The sequence below is a fragment of the Anomaloglossus baeobatrachus genome, chromosome 3 (genome assembly GCF_048569485.1).
Source record: "Anomaloglossus baeobatrachus isolate aAnoBae1 chromosome 3, aAnoBae1.hap1, whole genome shotgun sequence".
Lineage (NCBI taxonomy): Eukaryota > Metazoa > Chordata > Amphibia > Anura > Aromobatidae > Anomaloglossus > Anomaloglossus baeobatrachus.
In genome coordinates, this window is record NC_134355.1 from 527,764,867 (window position 1) to 527,779,780 (window position 14,914).

Sequence of the window (14,914 nt, forward strand, 5' to 3'; positions counted from 1 at the left end):
GGCTTTGCACATCAAAATATCTTTGTGAATATATTAACTCAAGAACAAAAGGCAACTACTGACAAGAGATGACAGAACTTGTTAATTCCCCTACATCTCTAATTATAGAATGTCATTCCTCCATGTAAAAACCTAGATCCAGGTTTAAAAAGGGGTTAAAACAAAAATCAACTATGCCTCTCTTAATCAGGCTCCATGCTGCTGTTTACTTGAAGTATTGGCTTAATCACTTGGTGATTATCACTGCTACGACTAGCTATCTCTGCATGGCAGTCTGGCACGTCCTCTTCATGTGACTGATACTTTACTGTCAATGTACGATCTCTAAGGAGAGCCTAGTATAAGTGGGGACACCTCCCTGGGCTTGGTAAAATGACTAAATTTAAAAATTCAGAGTGTGTCAGAACGACTGCAGCCAGTAATCTAAGTGATACACTGTTTGATTCAGAATCTCCTTTCCTACATCATTGTGCTCTCAGATGAGGTAGCACAAACCTGCTGACAGACTCCCTTTAATCCCCCTCCTAATTGAAAAACATATGTCCATAAGATTCATACTGACAACCTAGGATAAAATATACTTTGCTGCTGTTGTGTCAGGACTTTGTCTCTAATGTTTAATGTATGAAAACCCATATTCTGTATCAACATTTCTAATTAGCTAATCAGCTTAATCTAGTTACATATATTCCTGAATCCTATTAAAACTACTTATTGGTTTTCAGAACAGACTGCATATATGAGCTAAGATATGTATTTACTTACCAGTCTCTGCAATGCATAAAAGGCAGCCTTTTCTTTTGCTTCATGTTCAGCATGACATTGGGGTCCATGTAGGACCAAACCATTTGACAGCTTCACTTGACAGACTGTCAACGCCTGAAAAAAGAAAAAAAAAAATTAATTATACACACTACAAACATACCTTCAGTCAGATCAGACGAATGGTAAACGTCCATAGGGTTTCAACTAAAACCAACTACATAAACCAATATATCATGGTTTGCAAGTGCGAAACAGAGAAAATAAAGGCTGGGATATACAGAATAACAGGAAATAATGATGAGCGAGTCTGACAAGGGAACACGTTTACATATAGTGGTTAGAATTAATCACACACCGAGTATAATGTAACTCCAGGTTTTAAATATCACAGCGATCTAAAGATACTGGCAATGGGGTTCTCATTAGGATATCATGCGGGACTTGTTCAGCAACACTACAAAACTATAAAAACTAAAAATCAAATCATAATGGGTTACCCATTCCAAGATAAACTGTACCTGTGGTGTCCGCAGGAGTGAAAACTCTGGTGGATGCATTCCAACAAGGGAACAGATGCGGCAAAGTTCGGCTACTGCTGGGGCCAAAGGTGTGGCTAATGGTGGTGTAAGCAGAGGTGGACGCAGCAGTTCTGGATTTGGGGTATTTAACAGTGGTCCCGAGCCATGTGGTCTGTTCATATGAGCAGCTATACAATAAGTACACAATCAACAACACTGCCTCCAACAAGCACACTGAAATATACAAAGACTCAGTTTCTTCCATCATTATGAAGAGGTGAGGACATACCCATCTGCTTGGTTTGTTTTCGCTGGGCAGCAGGATCTTTTTTGACATCTCTCTGCTTTTCTGGACCATCAGAGCTATCAATCTTCAAGATCTCTTTTAACATTTGCGTCCCTTTCTAAGAAGGAATATAATGGTAAATTCACTCTGTAATAAGTACCAAGACATAAGTTTCAATCAAAGATGTGTCCCTTTCTGAAAAAGGTTATCTGGGATTTAAACACGGACGACCTATCTTGAGGCAGGCGGCCCATTGACGACACAACCTAAGCGCCATGTCTACTTCATGGTTTACATGGCCACAACAGCACAGCCATCCTAAGAACAATGGGACTAAGCTGCAGGATGCAGACACAACAGATGAGTCACTGTGCATGAGAAAATAATGAAGGGGACCCTTAACGTGGAAAAAATAATACATAGTTGTGCATCTCGAAAAAACAAGGTAATGGATAGCTGTATGGCCCCAAAGAGCTACTCCAGCTGAGAAATCTTATTCAGAATATATAGCCTAAAGAAGTTGGATGTACATTGGGAGCAGCCGACACACGGTGAGTGCATCAGTTGTCTTCATTACTGCCCACCATCCTCTCCTTCACTGACAGCTCCACTTATGTGTTACTCGTTTGACTGCTGGAAGGCAATACTGTCAATCAGGGAGCGTACTGTGAAGATTTCTCTGTGCTGGAGCAGCACTTACACACCATAATATCCCCCCATCCATTAATCTGGATTATCAAACCAACATGGACATGTATTCTGTTGGGGTGTAGAACGATGATGACAGATTCCCTTTAATTGTACCAATTGTCAGAGGCTCTAGACCTGATCAAACATTGATCACCAATCCTACAAAGGCTATGAGTCTTCACGTCCCACATCCACCTAATTTTACTGTTCTGGTAAGGTACCAAATGTGCCACAACCTTACCATAGCAAAGGACTGTGGGGACAAATGTTCTTCAGAAGTACTCTGTGCCTCCACAATGGGTGCAGACTGTGCTTGCTCTTCTCCAGCAATCTTCAAAGATGCAAAGAGGTTCTCAAATTCACTATTTGGCTGTGAAGAAGAGGACGTCACCTGTTACGTTTGCTGCATTGGCTCAAAGCGCAAAATCAACTCAGACAGGGAGTAGAGGCAATTCTTCCTGTGATTGAAGTCAGTATTACCTTTCCTTCATTGGTGCCGGCACTACCACGCGCTGCCTCTATCGGCTCATTCCTCTTCAATAGCCTGAAGTGTGTTTCAGGCTCTGAGACATTCTACATAATGCAAACAGATGCCTATTTTATCAGCAGTTTAAACTTCTTTCAATGTTAATGAGAACCTGTCACTAGGTGAAAAGCGGCTAGTTTTAATTATTTTATTTCCGCCGGTCCCCTGAGTATCACATTGTTTTTCTTTTTATAAATCCACCATACAGTTATAGAAGTATGGAATTTTTTATTTTGTGCTAATTTGTAGAATATGGTCTTTACCAAAGGGGTGGCTTTCTTAGGGTAATTATGCAGAGCAGCCTAAAGACACGCCCCAGAGAATCACATGAGCCCCACCACCCTGCAAAGACCATAAAAATTTGCACTAAAGGCGCTAATATCTTTGACAGTGTATAGTGGACTTAACAATAATAAAAAAAAACCAAAAAACCCCACAAATTACTCAGGGAAGCAGTAGTAAAAGTACAAAAAGCGGTCACATGGTGAGTTGTGATGAGCGACACTACCGTGGTCGGGTGGCACAGTACTCATTAAGAGCAGTTGGATGTTTGGATGGGCGAGACTCGAGCACCCAAGTATAATGGAAGTCAAAGAGGAGATCTTCTGGAAAAATGCTTGAGTCCCCCATTGACTTCAATTATACTCAGGTGCATCCGAGCATCCAACTTAACGAGTACAGAGCACCAGAGAAGGATAGTACTCGCTGAACACTAATGGTGATATATACGTTACACTGGACCTAAGTGTGTGAATTATCATTTACTAATGGATCCCATTACACAGCATAAAGACATTAAAAGGAACCGGTCACCAGTTTTTTGCCCTATAAGCTGCGGCCACCACCAGTGGGCTCTTATATACAGCATGTTAGAATACTGTATATAAGAGCCCAGACAACTGTGTAGAACATAAAAAAACACACTTTATAATATTCACCTAAACCAGTCACTGCAGTGGATGTGGTTAAGATGGGCGTCTTCATCCTTCGGTGCTGCCTCTTTTGGCCATCTACGTCCTGCTCCTGAAGCCGCAGTGCATGACACGTCTACGTCATACACACTCGCCGGTCCTGCGCATGTGCACTACAATACTTTGTTCTGACCTATTCAGAGCAGATCAAACTGCGCCTGCTCAGGACCTGAATGCCGGCGAGTGTGGATGATGTCGGACGAGTCATGCACCCCGGCTTCAGACGGACAACAAAGATGGCCGAAAGAGGAGGTGCTGGCACCGGAGAACGAAGACGCCCATCTGACCCAACTCCACCGCAGATACCGTTTAGGTGCGTATTATAAAGTAATTTTTTCGTTCTACACAGTGGCCTGGGCTCTTATATAGAGCATGTCACAATGCTGTATATAAGAGCCCACTGGTGGTGGCCACAGCGTATAGGCCCCCAAACTGGTGACAGGTTACCTTTAAAGCACCACTCCAGCAGGGGAAAAAAAAAGAAAAAATGCTGGAGCGGTGCTTTAATGAGAGGACGACAGAGGTGGCAACAAAGACGGCCGAAAGCAGCTGCACCGGCACAGAGGACAAAGATACCCATCTGAGGCACATCCACCGCAGCGACCGGTTTAGGTGAGTATTATAAAGTGTTTTTCATGTTCTACACAGCAGCCTGGGGTTTTATATACAGCATGTTAGTAGTGGTGGTAGCCGCAGCTTATAGGGCAAAAAACTGGTGACCGCTTCCCTTTAAACTGCTCGGCTCAAAAACAGCCCAAGAACAAGGTCTGACCTTCCCTTAATTTAATTATTTCAGTATTATTATTATTTATTATAGCGCCATTTATTCCATGGCGCTTTACAAGTGAAAGAGGGTATACGTACAACAATCATTAGCAGTACAAAACAGACTGGTATAGGAGGAGAGAGGACCCTGCCCACGAGGGCTCACAGTCTACAGGGAATGGGTGATGGTACAATAGGTGAGGACAGAGCTGGTTGCGCAGTGGTGTACTGGACTGAGGGCTATTGTAGGTTGTAGGCTTGTTGGAAGAGGTGGGTCTTGAGGTTCCTCTTGAAGCTTTCCACGGTAAGGGAGAGTGATGTGCTGAGGTAGAGCGTTCCAGAGTATGGGGGATGCACGGGAGAAATCTTGTACGCGATTGTGGGAAGAGGAGATAAGAGAAGAGCAGAGAAGGAGATCTTGTGAGGATCTGAGGTTGCGTGCAGGTAGGTACCGGGAGACTAGGTCACAGATATATGGAGGAGACAGGTTGTGCATGGCTTTGTATGTCATGGTTAGTGTTTTGAACTGGAGTCGTCGGGTGATGGGAAGCCAGTGAAGGGATTGGCAGAGTGGCGAGGCTGGGGAGTAGCGAGGGGAGAGGTGGATTAAGCGGGTCGCAGAGTTTAGGATAGATTGGAGGGGTGCAAGAGTGTTGGAATGGAGGCCAGAAAGCAGGTGGTTGCAGTAGTCGAGGCGGGAGATGAGGGCATGCACTAATGTTTTTGCTGATTCTTGGTTAAGGAAAGCACGGATCTGGGAGATGTTTTTGAGTGTGTAATCGGCATGAGTTGAAGAGGGCTTGGATGTGTGGCTTGAAGGATAGAGCAGAGTCGAGGGTCACTCCAAGGCAACGAGCTTGTGAGACTGGGGAGAGTAAGCAACCATCGAGTTTGATGGAATGGCTTGTTGAAGGAGATGAGTGAGGAGGAGGAAAGACAATATGGATAATTAAAAACTTTTGGTGAACATGTTTTGTACTGTCCTACTGCTTTCCTCATTTTTTGGATATGTACTGAGTGGTCTGCCGAGCCACGCACTTTCCTACCCATCAACTCCTACAACTGACGCACATCACAAAATAAATATGATATGGCTCCGCTGCAACCATGTAAAGCCGATGCTCAGAAAAATAATAAGTATAATAGAAAGAAATATTTCTGGCACACGTATGGGTAGGAGGAGGTTTTTTTTTTTTTTTTAAAATGTGTGTGATATATGCTGCAAAAAGTCAAACTGCCAGTTTGCCATCGTTTCGGCACAGTGGTGACCCTTTATCAAGGCAAAATGATCCTAAGGTAGTCTAAAGTCGGAATATTTTGCAGAGGCTGGGCAAAAGGGTTAATACTGGTGCCAGGGGATAAGAAAAGGCAGGAAGAGTCTATGAGACCAGGGAGAAGCTGTGCTGGCGCCTGAAAGGAGCAGCCTGGTGTATAGGGATCAGGGTCCGGTATATAGGCTGTGCGGCAGCAAGGTGACAATGACAGAGCTTCTGCTGCTCTTTGATTTCTGAACCTCATTTTTTAAACAGGTTGTAAATACGCAGAATGGTTATAAAATCATGAAAGATCACACAATTTATTGAATACAAACAATGGCTGCACATAATCGCTCGAGGCATTATCTCACCTGTGTAGTTACATCCAGCTGCCGGTTTTCCGGTTTATGAAACTCAAAGCCTTGTTTACCTACAGTGGACATGATAAAGATGTACGTTGTCATTTTACATATCGTGAATGGGCATTTCAGGGCATGTCTGAGGGGAGCAAGTAACCCGATTAAACTGTTCTATCACACAACTGATATTTCTAGTGCCACCAAAGGAGGCTTAATTCAGAAGAGCTTATAGGGGAACTTGATGATACACATTAGAAGATCTGGGAAATATTTTGTGCTATGTCTTCGCCTGATGATGATGATAGATGGTTCCTCAATAATCACTATTCACTTACCAGTATTCACAAATTCATGTTTTTTCCGCTGGCACTTTGAGGTGTTCTCAGTGTTGGCTGAATTGGGGTACTGGTGCATATTTTGGCCAGGCTTCTTTTCCTGAGGTAGACTCTACCAAACATATATAAACATATATACTAAATCTTTGGTTAAGGTGTGGGGGGGGACTAGAGAAAGACATGAGACACAAAGCCAACATTTCACACCGATAGTAACAGACCTGGTCATTCATTGAGTGGGGCGCATACTGTGGCTTCCCGACACCTTGCAAGGATTGCCACACATTGCTGAATTCATCATCGTGCTTCTGCTGGGAACGAAAAAACCAAACAATCAAAATATTGATACTTAGAAACCCACAATGTATAGACCCAATAACAATGGTCTTGGCATTCAATGGAATCATTATTACACCTAATAGTGCCTACTTTTCAGTACCAAGTGGGAAAACACACTCACACTTTAATAATACAAGCCAATATTGGGAGAAAATATTTTCTCTTTATGACTACTGTAAGAGATCATTTATATTAACCCCTTCATGACCGGCCGATTTTGCGTTTTCAGGGGTTTTTTTTCCCGCTATTCTTCCGAGAGATGTAACTTATTTTTTCAGTCAATATGGTCATCAAGCTGTACTTTTAAATGAAACCATGAGTTTTACCATATAGTGTACTGGAAAACTGCAAAACAAATTCCAAATGTGGAAAAATTGCAAAAAAAAGTGCGATAGCACTATTGTTTTTGAGCTATTTTATTCACAATGTTCACTATATGGTAAAAAACTGGTGTGGGTGTGATGCCTCAGGTCGGTGCGAGTTCGTAGACACCAAACATGTATAGGTTTACTTTTATCTAAGGGGTTAAAAAAAACCCTGACGTTTGTCTGAAAAAAGTGCCTTACCTTTTTACACCATATTCCGTGACCCGTAGCATACTCAATTTTCGGGATCTATGGCTCAGTGATTGCTTATTTTTTGCGTCTCGAGCTGACGTTTTTAATGGTACCACTTTTGTACAGATGCTACGTTGTGATCTCCTGCTTTTGTGGCGACCAAAAAAAACGTCATTTTGGAGTTTGTCATTTTTTGCAGCTATGCAGTGTACCGATCAGATTGATTTTATATTTTGATAGATCGGGCATTTCTGAACACGGCGATACCAAATGTGTATATTTTAATTTTTTTTAACCCTTTAATTTTCAATGCAACGAAAAGGGGGTGATTTGAACTTAGGTTTTTTTTATTTTTTAAAACTTTTTTGAAACTTTATTTTACTATGTCCCCTAGTGGACTATATGGATTAACAATCTGATCGCTGTGCCATATCTGCTGATCACAACTACACAGCTGTGAACAGCAGATATGCTCATTTCCTGTCTCACCCAGCTCTGGGCCGGGTGAAACAGTAAGTGAGTCAAGTGAGCTACAGGAGTCATCACATGACCCTGTGCTCCATGACAACCACTGGAAGTCACGTGAGACTTCCGGTAATGGCGGTATGTAAACAATTACCGGGCTTGCGATTATAATGGCGCTGTCACTTATTGACCTACCAGGCACACATCTCAGCTGTATAAAATCAGCTGAGATGTGCGCCGATCTCCCGCTGCTGCCGGCAGCAGCAGAGAGAGATTAGCCCTATGACTGCTAGGACATAAATTTTACCACCCGCGGTCGTTAAGGGGTTAATGTATAAAATAGAGATTAAAGTCTAAATTTGCAGGAGCCTGGTCCAGTTGGACGGGAGTCCTGACATCCGTGTCCGATCGGTCTTACGATTTGTAGACCCAACGTTACATTGCCGGAGCATGAGATACACATTATATTGCGCCGTGCCCACTAATTACAACAGGCAATGGGGATCCAGGATAGAAGGAGGCAATTTGGAGGGCTTCTATCTGGCAGCTATGGACTACTGACATGGCCATTTATCTCTAAAGATTATACAACTGGCAGACTATACCGAAAATACCACTGAAATGAACTTGCCTTCTGTTTCTGACTTCCAGAGGAGATAACTGCTGTCTGTGAAAAGCACGCAATATCCGGAAAATGATGCTTTTCATTAGGTTGCTTTGATACATAACAGAAAAGAAAAATGACAGTAAGACAACCATCACTTGGGACTAAAGAAGGGAATTTTGTTTACTTACCGTAAATTCCTTTTCTTCTAGCTCCAATTGGGAGACCCAGACAATTGGGTGTATAGCTTCTGCCTCCGGAGGCCACACAAAGTATTACACTTAAAAGTGTAAAGCCCCTCCCCTTCTGCCTATACACCCCCCCGTGCATCACGGGCTCCTCAGTTTTGGTGCAAAAACAGGAAGGAGGAAACTTATAAATTGGTCTAAAGTAAATTCAATCCGAAGGAAGTTCGGAAAACTGAAAACCATTCAACATGAACAACATGTGTACACAAAGAACAACAGCCCGAAGGGAACAGGGGCGGGTGCTGGGTCTCCCAATTGGAGCTAGAAGAAAAGGAATTTACGGTAAGTAAACAAAATTCCCTTCTTTGTCGCTCCATTGGGAGACCCAGACAATTGGGACGTCCAAAAGCAGTCCCTGGGTGGGTAAAATAATACCTCGTAATAGAGCCGTAAAACGGCCCCTTCCTACAGGTGGGCAACCGCCGCCTGAAGGACTCGCCTACCTAGGCTGGCATCTGCCGAAGCATAGGTATGCACCTGATAGTGTTTCGTGAAAGTGTGCAGGCTCGACCAGGTAGCCGCCTGACACACCTGCTGAGCCGTAGGCCTGGTGCCGCAAAGCCCAGGACGCACCCACGGCTCTGGTAGAATGGGTCTTCAGCCCTGAGGGAACCGGAAGCCCAGAAGAACGGTAGGCTTCGAGAATTGGTTCCTTGCTCCACCTAGCCAGGGTTGATTTGGAAGCCTGTGACCCTTTACGCTGGCCAGCGACAAGGACAAAGAGTGCATCCGAGCGGCGCAGGGGCGCCGTACGAGAAATGTAGAGTCTGAGTGCTCTCACCAGATCTAACAAGTGCAAATCCTTTTCACATTGGTGAACTGGATGAGGACAAAAAGAGGGTAAGGAGATATCCTGATTGAGATGAAAGGGGGATACCACCTTAGGGAGAAATTCCGGAACCGGACGCAGAACCACCTTGTCCTGGTGAAACACCAGGAAAGGGGCTTTGCATGACAGCGCTGCTAGCTCAGACACTCTCTGAAGTGATGTGACTGCTACTAGAAAGACCACTTTCTGCGAAAGGCGTGAATGAGAAATATCCTTCATTGGCTCGAAAGGTGGTTTCTGAAGAGCCATCAGCACCCTGTTCAGATCCCAGGGTTCTAACGGACGCTTGTAAGGAGGGACTATGTGACAAACCCCCTGCAGGAACGTGCGTACCTGTGGAAGTCTGGCTAGGCGCTTTTGAAAAAACACAGAGAGCGCTGAGACTTGTCCCTTAAGGGAGCCGAGCGACAAACCCTTTTCCAATCCGGATTGAAGGAAGGAAAGAAAAGTGGGCAAGACAAATGGCCAGGGAGTAAAACCCTGATCAGAGCACCAGGATAAGAATATCCTCCACGTCCTGTGGTAGATCTTGGCGGACGTTGGTTTCCTAGCCTGTCTCATAGTGGCAATGACCTCTTGAGATAACCCTGAAGACGCTAGGATCCAGGACTCAATGGCCACACAGTCAGGTTGAGGGCCGCAGAATTCAGATGGAAAAACGGCCCTTGAGACAGCAAGGCTGGTCGGTCTGGTAGTGCCCACAGTTGGCCCACCGTGAGATGCCACAGATCCGGGTACCACGACCTCCTCGGCCAATCTGGAGCGACGAGGATGGCGCGGCGGCAGTCGGACCTGATCTTGCGTAACACTCTGGGCAACAGTGCCAGAGGAGGAAACACATAAGGCAGTTGAAACTGCGACCAATCCTGAACTAAGGCGTCTGCCGCCAGAGCTCTGTGATCTTGAGACCGTGCCATGAATGCCGGGACCTTGTTGTTGTGCCTGGACGCCATTAGGTCGACGTCCGGCATCCCCCAGCGGCAACAGATCTCTTGAAACACGTCCGGGTGAAGGGGCCATTCCCCTGCGTCCATGCCCTGGCGACTGAGAAAGTCTGCTTCCCAGTTTTCTACGCCCGGGATGTGAACTGCGGATATGGTGGAGGCTGTGGCTTCCACCCACAGCAGAATCCGCCGGACTTCCTGGAAGGCTTGCCGACTGCGTGTTCCGCCTTGGTGGTTGATGTATGCCACCGCGGTGGAGTTGTCCGTCTGAATTCGGATCTGCTTGCCTTCCAGCCACGGCTGGAACGCCTTTAGGGCAAGATACACTGCCCTTATCTCCAGAACATTGATCTGAAGGGAGGACTCTGGCTGAGTCCAGGTACCCTGAGCCCTGTGGTGGAGAAAGACCGCTCCCCACCCTGATAGACTCGCGTCCGTCGTGACCATCGCCCAGGATGGGGGTAGGAAGGATTTCCCCTTCGACAATGAAGTGGGAAGAAGCCACCACCGAAGGGAGGCTTTGGCTGCCTGAGAAAGGGAGACGTTCCTGTCGAGGGACGCCGACTTCCTGTCCCATTTGCGGAGAATGTCCCACTGAAGTGGACGCAGATGAAACTGCGCAAAAGGAACTGCCTCCATCTTCCCTAGGAAGTGCATGAGGCGCCTCAAGGGGTGTGACTGGCCTTGAAGGAGAGATTGCACCCCTGTCTGTAGTGAACGCTGTTTGTCCAGCGGAAGCTTCACTATCGCTGAGAAAGTAGGAAACTCCATGCCAAGATATGTCAGTGATTGGGCCGGTGTCAGATTTGACTTTGGGAAATTGATGATCCACCCGAATCATGCCACTTGAGAGGGTGCCTTGACAAGCAGATCGTCTAAGTAAGGGATCACTGAGTGTCCCTGAGAGTGTAGGACTGCTACTACTGTTGCCATGACCTTGGTGAAGACCCGTGGGGCTGTCGCCAGGCCGAAAGGCAGTGCCACGAACTGAAGGTGTTCGTCCCCTATGGCGAAACGCAGGAAGCGCTGATGCTCTGGAGCAATCGGTACGTGGAGATAAGCATCTTTGATGTCGATTGATGCTAGGAAATCTCCTTGGGACATTGAGGCGATGACGGAGCGGAGCGATTCCATCCGGAACCGCCTGGTTTTTACGTGTTTGTTGAGCAGTTTTAGGTCCAGAACAGGACGGAAAGATCCGTCCTTTTTTGGCACCACAAACAAGTTGGAGTAAAAACCGTGACCCTGTTGCTGAAGAGGAACAGGGATCACCACTCCTTCTGCCTTCAGAGTGCACACCGCCTGAAGAAGAGCATCGGCTCGCTCGGGGGGCGGAGATGTTCTGAAGAATCGAGTCAGAGGACGAGAGCTGAACTCTATCCTGTAACCGTGAGACAGAATGTCTCTCACCCAACGGTCTTGTACCTGTGGCAGCCAGGCGTCGCAAAAGCGGGAGAGCCTGCCACCGACCGAGGATGCGGTGTGAAGAGGCCGAAAGTCATGAGGAGGCCGCTTTGGGAGCGGTTCCTCCGGCGGTCTTTTTAGGACATGACTTAGACCGCCATGAATCGGAGTCCCTCTGACCCTTCTGTGGCCTGTTGGACGAGGAGAATTGAGACCTGCCCGCGGGCCGAAAGGACCGAAACCTCGATTGTACCTTCCGTTGTTGAGGTCTGTTTGGTTTGGACTGGGGTAAGGATGAGTCCTTTCCCTTGGATTGTTTAATGATTTCATCCAATCGCTCACCAAACAGGCGGTCGCCAGAAAATGGCAAACCGGTAAAGAACTTTTTGGAAGCAGAGTCTGCCTTCCATTCACGTAGCCACATGGCCCTGCGGACTGCCACCGAATTGGCGGAAGCTACCGCCGTACGGCTCGCAGAGTCCAGGACAGCATTAATGGCGTAGGACGCAAACGCCGACGCCTGAGAGGTTAAGGACACCACCTGCGGAGCAGAGGCACGTGTGACTGCATTAATCTGCGAGTGACAAGCTGAGATAGCTTGGAGTGCCCATACGGCTGTGAATGCCGGAGCAAAGGACGCGCCGATAGCTTCATAGATGGATTTCAACCAGAGCTCCATCTGTCTGTCAGTGGCATCTTTGAGCGAAGCCCCATCTTCCACGGCAACTATGGATCTAGCCGCCAGTCTGGAGATTGGAGGATCCACCTTGGGACACTGAGCCCAACCCTTGACGTCAGGGGGGAAGGGATAACGTGTGTCCTTAAGGCGCTTAGAAAAGCGCTTAGCTGGACAAGCTCGGTGTTTCTGGACTGCCTCTCTGAAGTCGGAGTGATCCAGAAACGTACTCATTGTACGCTTGGGAAATCTAAAACGGAATTTCTCCTGCTGAGAAGCTGACTCCTCAATTGGAGGAGCTGGGGGAGAAAGATCCAACACCTGATTGATGGACGCTATAAGGTCATTCACTATGGCGTCTCCTTCAGGTGTATCTAGGTTGAGAGCGGCCTCAAGATCAGAATCCTGATCTGCCACCTCCGCTTCATCCTCTAGAGAGTCCTCCTGCTGAGACCCTGAGCAGTGTGATGAAGTCGAGGGAAGCTCCCAGCGAGCCCGCTTAGGCGGTCTGGGACTGCGGTCCGTGTCAGAGACCTCACCCTGGGACCTATGAGTCACCCCAGGAGCACTTTGCTGCTCCAACCAAGGGGGGCCTGGGGTCAATGATTCAACAGTGCCCGGGGCCTGTGTTACCGGCCTGGACTGCAAGGCTTCTAGTATCTTAGACCATTTATCCATACTCTCAGAAAGTTTGTCAGCAAATACTGCAAACTCCGTCCCTGTCACCTGGACAGTGGTAGCAGGTGGTTCCACTTGGGCCACCAGTAGCAGAGGCTCCGGCTGAGTAAGTGCCACAGGGGCCGAGCATTGCACACAATGAGGGTCGGTGGAACCTGCCGGTAGTATAGCCGCACATGAGGTACAGGTTGCAAAGTAAGCCTGTGCTTTGGCACCCTTGCTTTTTGCGGACGACATGCTGTTGTCTCCTCTGAGTACAATCCGGGAGGGTATATAGCCAAAAATCAACAGTGCGACCGTACAGAGTAAATGTATAGCATATAAGCATATATATATATATATATATATATACACACACTTCGGCACCCAGGGGGGCCAGCACCTAGAAACAGGTGCTGCTTACCGACCGCCCAAAGCGGTTGTGTGACCACCAGATTCCCTGCCTGGGCCTCCCAGAGCCGTGTTGTCTCTCCTCTCCAGCTTCAGAAGTGCTGACAGGAATGGCTGCCGGCGTTCTGTGAGGAGGAGGGGGCCGTGGGCGTGCCCTAGAAAGTGCGGGAATCTGGTGCCCCACGGTGCTCAGTGAGGGGGGAGGAGGATACAAAGTATGCTCCAGCCCTCAGCGCTGACGTCCTGTGCAGTGTCCCGCCCTTCCCCTGACTGGCAGGCCCGGGGGCGGGAATATGCGGTACTAGGCCGCAAAAGCCGGGGACTAAAGTCATAAGCGCGGCCGGCAAATAAGCGCGGTCAGCGCGGTAGTCCCGGCGCACTAACACACCCAGCAGTGCTGCAGCGTGTATGACACAAGCGCTCCATGCGCCGTCCCCAAGGGGAGACAGAGTACCTCACAGTAGCAGGGCCTTGTCCCTGACGATACCCGGCTCCTGTCCAGCAGATTCCCCAGGGGCTGCGGAGGGAGCACGGTCCCAGTGCCTGGAGACCGATTAGGATCCCACTTCACCCAGAGCCCTTAAGGGATGGGGAAGGAAAACAGCATGTGGCTCCTGCCTATGTACCCGCAATGGGTACCTCAACCTTAACAGCACCGTCGACCAGAGTGGGGTGAGAAGGGAGCATGCCGGGGGCCCTGTTATGGGCCCTCTTTTCTTCCATCCGATATAGTCAGCAGCTGCTGCTGACTAAATTGTGGAGCTATGCGTGCATGTGTGCCTCCTTCGCACAAAGCATAAAAACTGAGGAGCCCGTGATGCACGGGAGGGTGTATAGGCAGAGGGGAGGGGTTACACTTTTTAAAGTGTAATACTTTGTGTGGCCTCCGGAGGCAGAAGCTATACACCCAATTGTCTGGGTCTCCCAATGGAGCGACAAAGAAAAGAGTTCTATCATCATTAAATATCACATCCACTACAGTTTACATATCAGTAATTCATCAAATAATACCTTTACTTAAATATGCCGCAATCAGGTGTACAGAGTGTATATCAATGTGCAGGTCTATCTGCAGGTCACACATGCTCAGTCACTCCCTCACAGGGGGCCTCTGTATAGTCTGACCCTATTTATTGTAGAGCAGCAAAAAAACAGCAAGCAGGGCAGAAAATGATCTTTATTGGCTGCACTGCAGTAAGCAAGGAATTACAGTAGGCATGGGGGTGGGGGGTTTTGTCAGTGGCGTATCTATGGGACGAGTGCTGTCTGGCCTATTGTGGTGAACTGAGGGTTTCCCAGGCAGCCAGGT

The 14,914-nt window shown here is 47.4% G+C and overlaps 1 protein-coding gene across 2 annotated transcripts in view; it reads right to left on the bottom strand.

Annotated features, from left to right (window-relative positions):
* XRN1 (5'-3' exoribonuclease 1) overlaps nucleotides 1–14,914 on the bottom strand; it is a 278,851-nt gene that overhangs the window by 43,483 nt on the left and 220,454 nt on the right. Inside the window, exons 33-41 of one of the 2 annotated variants that reach the window (XM_075340782.1) lie at nucleotides 8,464–8,547; nucleotides 6,693–6,782; nucleotides 6,472–6,583; nucleotides 6,149–6,207; nucleotides 2,740–2,832; nucleotides 2,501–2,629; nucleotides 1,573–1,687; nucleotides 1,284–1,471; nucleotides 766–879 (exon numbers count right to left, since the gene is read on the bottom strand). In XM_075340782.1, the coding sequence (XP_075196897.1) occupies nucleotides 766–879; nucleotides 1,284–1,471; nucleotides 1,573–1,687; nucleotides 2,501–2,629; nucleotides 2,740–2,832; nucleotides 6,149–6,207; nucleotides 6,472–6,583; nucleotides 6,693–6,782; nucleotides 8,464–8,547 (984 nt within the window). The remainder of the gene's footprint in view (nucleotides 1–765; nucleotides 880–1,283; nucleotides 1,472–1,572; nucleotides 1,688–2,500; nucleotides 2,630–2,739; nucleotides 2,833–6,148; nucleotides 6,208–6,471; nucleotides 6,584–6,692; nucleotides 6,783–8,463; nucleotides 8,548–14,914) is intronic. The other variant, XM_075340781.1, reaches the window with a different exon arrangement.